Source organism: Taurulus bubalis, assembly GCF_910589615.1.
Source record: "Taurulus bubalis genome assembly, chromosome: 10".
Lineage (NCBI taxonomy): Eukaryota > Metazoa > Chordata > Actinopteri > Perciformes > Cottidae > Taurulus > Taurulus bubalis.
Window position 1 is genome coordinate 400,029 of NC_136598.1, and position 5,076 is coordinate 405,104.

Consider the following 5,076-nt stretch of genomic DNA (forward strand, 5'->3'; position numbering starts at 1 on the left):
ACCTGTACCACCTCAACACCACCTGTACCACCTTAACACCACCTGTACCACATGTACCACCTTAACTCCACCTGTACCACCTTAACACCACCTGTACCACATGTACCACCTTAACTCCACCTGTACCACATGTACAACCTCAACACCACCTCAACAACCTCAACACCACCTGAACACCACCTGTACCACCTTAACACCACCTGTACCACATGTACAACCTCAACACCACCTGAACAACCTCTACACCACCTGAACAACCTCAACACCACCTGAACAACCTCAACACCACCTGAACAACCTCAACACCACCTGAACCACCTAACACCACCTGAACCACCTCAACACCACCTGAACCACCTCAACACCACCTGAACCACCTGAACCACCTTAACACCACCTCAACCACCTCAACCACCTCAACCACCTAACACCACCTGAACCACCTAACACCACCTAACACCACCTGAACCACCTGAACCACCTCAACACCACCTGAACCACCTCAACACCACCTGAACAACCTCAACACCACCTCAACACCACCTGAACAACCTCAACACCACCTGAACAACCTTAACACCACCTGTACCACCTTAACACCACCTGTACAACCTCAACACCACCTGAACAACCTCAACACCACATGAACAACCTTAACACCACCTGTACAACCTCAACACCACCTGAACAACCTCAACACCACCTGAACAACCTTAACACCACCTGTACAACCTCAACACCACCTGTACAACCTCAACACCACCTGAACAACCTCAACACCACCTGAACAACCTCAACACCACCTGAACAACCTTAACACCACCTGTACCACCTTAACACCACCTGTACAACCTCAACACCACCTGAACAACCTCAACACCACCTGAACCACCTTAACACCACCTGAACCACCTCAACACCACCTGAACCACCTTAACACCACCTGAACCACCTTAACACCACCTGTACCACCTTAACACCACCTGAACCACCTCAACACCACCTGAACCACCTTAACACCACCTGAACCACCTTAACACCACCTGAACCACCTTAACACCACCTGAACCACCTTAACACCACCTGAACCACCTCAACACCACCTGAACCACCTCAACACCACCTGAACCACCTTAACACCACCTGAACCACCTTAACACCACCTGTACCACCTTAACACCACCTGTACCACCTTAACAGTCCTGGGACACACGTGAACCACCTTAACACCACATGTACAACCTCAACACCACCTGTACCACCTGTACCACCTTAACACCACCTGTACCACCTTAACACCACCTGAACCACCTTAACAGTCCTGGGACACACGTGAACCACCTAACACCACCTGTACCACCTTAACACCACCTGTACCACCTTAACACCACGTGAACCACCTAACACCACCTGTACCACCTTAACAGTCCTGGGACACACGTGAACCACCTTAACACCACCTGTACCACCTTAACAGTCCTGGGACACACGTGAACCACCAGCTAACGCTAACCCGCTCTCTTTTTGACATCCATGGCTAAAACACACTGTCGACATCACAAACAGGAAACTCACGCTGTCGACGTTCACGACCCATTTCCCCGGTTCGGACACGGCAGCGACCGCTCCGACCAGCACCAGCAGCAGCGCCGAGGCCCGGAGGCCCGGTCCCGGTCCCGGTCCCGCCGAGCTCGGCATGTGTGACCCGGGAAGAAAATACAAATAAAAACAACAGAAACAGCTCAAACCAACCCGACAACTCACGAGAAGCTGGACATTTCCTGGTTCCGGCTGACGTTGGCAGTGGAGGAATGATGCGTTCAGGGGCAGGGGGAAGTTTAACGATTAGTCTTATAAAGATGCTGTTTATCTCAAAAAATACAACGAGAATCTGCATTATTACTGTAGTCTCGAACTGTGACCACAAGATACCGCTAGCATGATAATAGCATTTATTTTCGTTTAGTAGCTTCAGCTTGACTACTCTATGTTTATTTAGAAAGTATTTACCGAAAGTGGAGGTACGCCATGGTGTCTGACATACGTTGATGTAGTTTCCTGTCGTGACCACCAGAGGGAAGCATCAACACAGAGTTGATCTCAACACCAGACAACATCTTTTTTCAACTTTTTTACAATTTGTAGGTTTTTTTGTAATCACACTCAAATGTATATTTGCATCTCCATAATAAGGATGATACGCTAACAAAAAAACTGTGCTAACCACGGATTTACTCTACGCTAATATGCTAATTCTGGACCTCTCAAAAGGTTGTGGCATCCAGCTGCCACAGTTCTGGGTATTTGATGAACCACCAGCAGCAAAATGAGACTGGCGTGACTTACCGGAGACAGGTCTACAAAAGGGTCATGAAGGTACATTTACAGGATCGATGTATGTGGGGCCCTAATGTATAACACAAATATTGGTTTAATCTTTAAAAAACTTTGTTTGTATAAAACATGATTTGAAGAAGTGATTAATTCCTTCAACATGTTAAACTATGAATGTCTTAGTTTTAATCAAGGTGTTTCTGTGGTCAAACATTGTCAATGCATTGTATTATTTATATTTCTGTAAGTTATGTTAAGTAACAATTTGAAGGCACTTCTTGTTGAACGTTGCTGTACAATTTGATAATAAAGAAGAATAGCATCATCTGCTGGTAATAAAGTGGAATGTCCCTGTTAGTTATTTACATAAAAGGATAGAAAGTGAAACTCTAAGCTAATTTCTACGTTGCTGAACGGAGCAGAAAAACTCCATTACAGGGTAAAGTGTCTACTATAGGATTGTAATCTGTCATTTAAAGGCAGGTTTAGTGAGCCTTGCTGTTTAAAGACAAATCAAAGAAAATGGCTGAGAAAATAATTCTTGTTGAAAATTTCCTGAACTGCCACGTTTGTTCAGAGACTTTCAGAGATCCTGTGTCTCTGAGCTGCAACCACAGCTTCTGTTCAAGCTGCCTGCAGCAATTCTGGAAAGAAGCTGGAAACAAAAACTGTCCCGTTTGTAAAACCAAGTCCTCAACGGACGAACCAGCAGTGAACTTAACTCTGAAGGGACTGTCTGACTCCTTTGCTGAGAGACAGAACAATGCCTCACCTGAGACGGAACAAGGAAAGGAGAACGAGGAGGTTGTGTGTGAAAAACATCCAGAAGTCCCTTATTGGTTCTGTGAGGACGAGCAGAGAGCTGTGTGTCCTGTCTGTGAGTTTCCTCTCCACCATGGTCACAAGGTGGTTCCTATAGAACGAGCAGCCAGTGACCTGAAGGACCAGCTGAGGTCTGACTTAGAGGCTCTGCAGGACAAGAGGCACAAACACAAGCAAGTGGAGGAAACAAACAATGAAGTGATGCAACACTCCAAGAAGCAGCTGTTGTCCACAGAGAGGCAGATCAGAGCAGAGTTCAACAAGCTGCACCAGTTCCTGAAGGAGGAAGAGGAGTCCAGACTGGCAGCTCTGAGGGAGGAAGAGGAGCAGAAGGGGAAGACTATCAGCCGAGAGATGAAGATGATTCAGGAGCAGATCTCCTCTCTGTCAGACAGCATCTCTGCTGTTGAAGAAGACCTGCAGAAACTCAGCGTGTCCTTCCTCAGCAGTTATAAACCCACTCAGACCAGAGCCAGAGTCCAGAGCTCACTGTCAGATCCACAGCTGGTCTCAGGAGCGCTGATAGATGAGGCCCAACACCTGGGCCACCTGTCCTTCAGAGTCTGGGAGAAGATGAAGGACCAGGTCCACTTCAGTGCTGTCATTCTGGACCCAAACACCGCAAACCCCTTTCTCTATCTGTCTGATGATCTGACCAGTGTGAGACATGGAGACACGAAGCAGCAGCTTCCTGACAATCCAGAGAGAAACACTAAGTATGCAGATGTTCTGGGATCTGAGGCCTTCAGCTCAGGGAAACACAGCTGGGAGGTGGAGGTGGGAGACCATCCTGTCTGGTTGGTAGGTTTGGCTAAAGAGTCAGTTGACAGGAAGGGAGAGATACTAGGTTCACAAGTCTGGTGTTTATGTCATTGCCGTGGAGAATACGCTGATGAGAGGGTCAGAGTCCAGCTGGACTATGACATGGGGGAGGTGTCCTTCTACGGCCTTGAAGACATGACTCACATCTACACATCTATGAGACCCTCTCACTGAGAAACTCTTCCCTCGGTTCGTGTTGGAAAGGCTGGTGATGCTAAAACTGCTGACATCAAAATCTGTCAAACTGATATTTCTCTGTGATGTTCTGACATGTTAGTGTTCATTTAGACTTTACTGTGTTGATATAATCAATACAATCAACAGTGATAACAGAAACAAATACATGTAATACTCAAACTGTATCCCATCATCGGATCATACACTTTCACACAGAAACAAATTCAATCATCACTAAATCAGCATCTTGTGTTTCATCAAAACTTTGATCATCTTTGATCATCTTCAGACATTAGTTTGAGTTCATTTGATATATATATATATATATATATATATATATATATATATATATATATATATATATATATATATATATATGGATCTTCTTTTGAGTTTTTTCATTTTAAATTGTAGAAGTTCAGTGTTTTACACTTTACACTCAGAGTGAATCAAAACACATTCTGACTCTGATTGATTATCTTTTTATGATTGAAAAGGTGTTTATTGTCTCTAATGTCACAAATGACTGATGCAAAAAAGTGTTTATATGTGTTTATTGTTTTTATGTGACTTACTGTAAAACATGAACACCTAACATCTTGTTGTAATCTGAAATACATTTTATTAAGAAAATAACTTTTAAGGGTCAATCCACAAGAAGTTGTGGACACTTTATGACATCATTGTATAAAACACTTTAAAGTATCAACATATTGTTTTATGATGTATTTTAATCTTCTGATGATTTTTGTTTGTTTGTGATTCCTTGTTTTATTCTGTTTTAATTGTTTATTATTATTATTTTATTATTATTGTTTTATTTTAAGATAAGGGAAATTGATGTTTAACAGTTGTAATGCAAAGTATGAAGAGTGTAAATATAAAGCTTAAGACTCCAAAATGCATACTATATGAACAATT

General features: G+C 43.7%; 1 protein-coding gene and 1 pseudogene across 2 annotated transcripts in view; one reads left to right on the forward strand and one right to left on the reverse strand.

Annotated features, from left to right (window-relative positions):
* The window catches only part of LOC306742202 (transmembrane protein 87A), a 29,789-nt gene extending 28,028 nt beyond the window's left edge, over nt 1–1,761 (reverse strand). The window contains exon 1 of the mRNA XM_079224542.1: nt 1,576–1,761. Coding sequence (XP_079080668.1) covers nt 1,576–1,698 — 123 coding nt within the window. The 5' untranslated portion in view covers nt 1,699–1,761. The remainder of the gene's footprint in view (nt 1–1,575) is intronic.
* Nucleotides 1,762–2,856: 1,095 nt separating this feature from the next.
* LOC306743058 (nuclear factor 7, ovary-like) lies at nt 2,857–4,239 on the forward strand (annotated as a pseudogene). The gene has a single exon. The product of its transcript is annotated as a nuclear factor 7, ovary-like (transcript).
* Nucleotides 4,240–5,076: the final 837 nt, after the last annotated feature.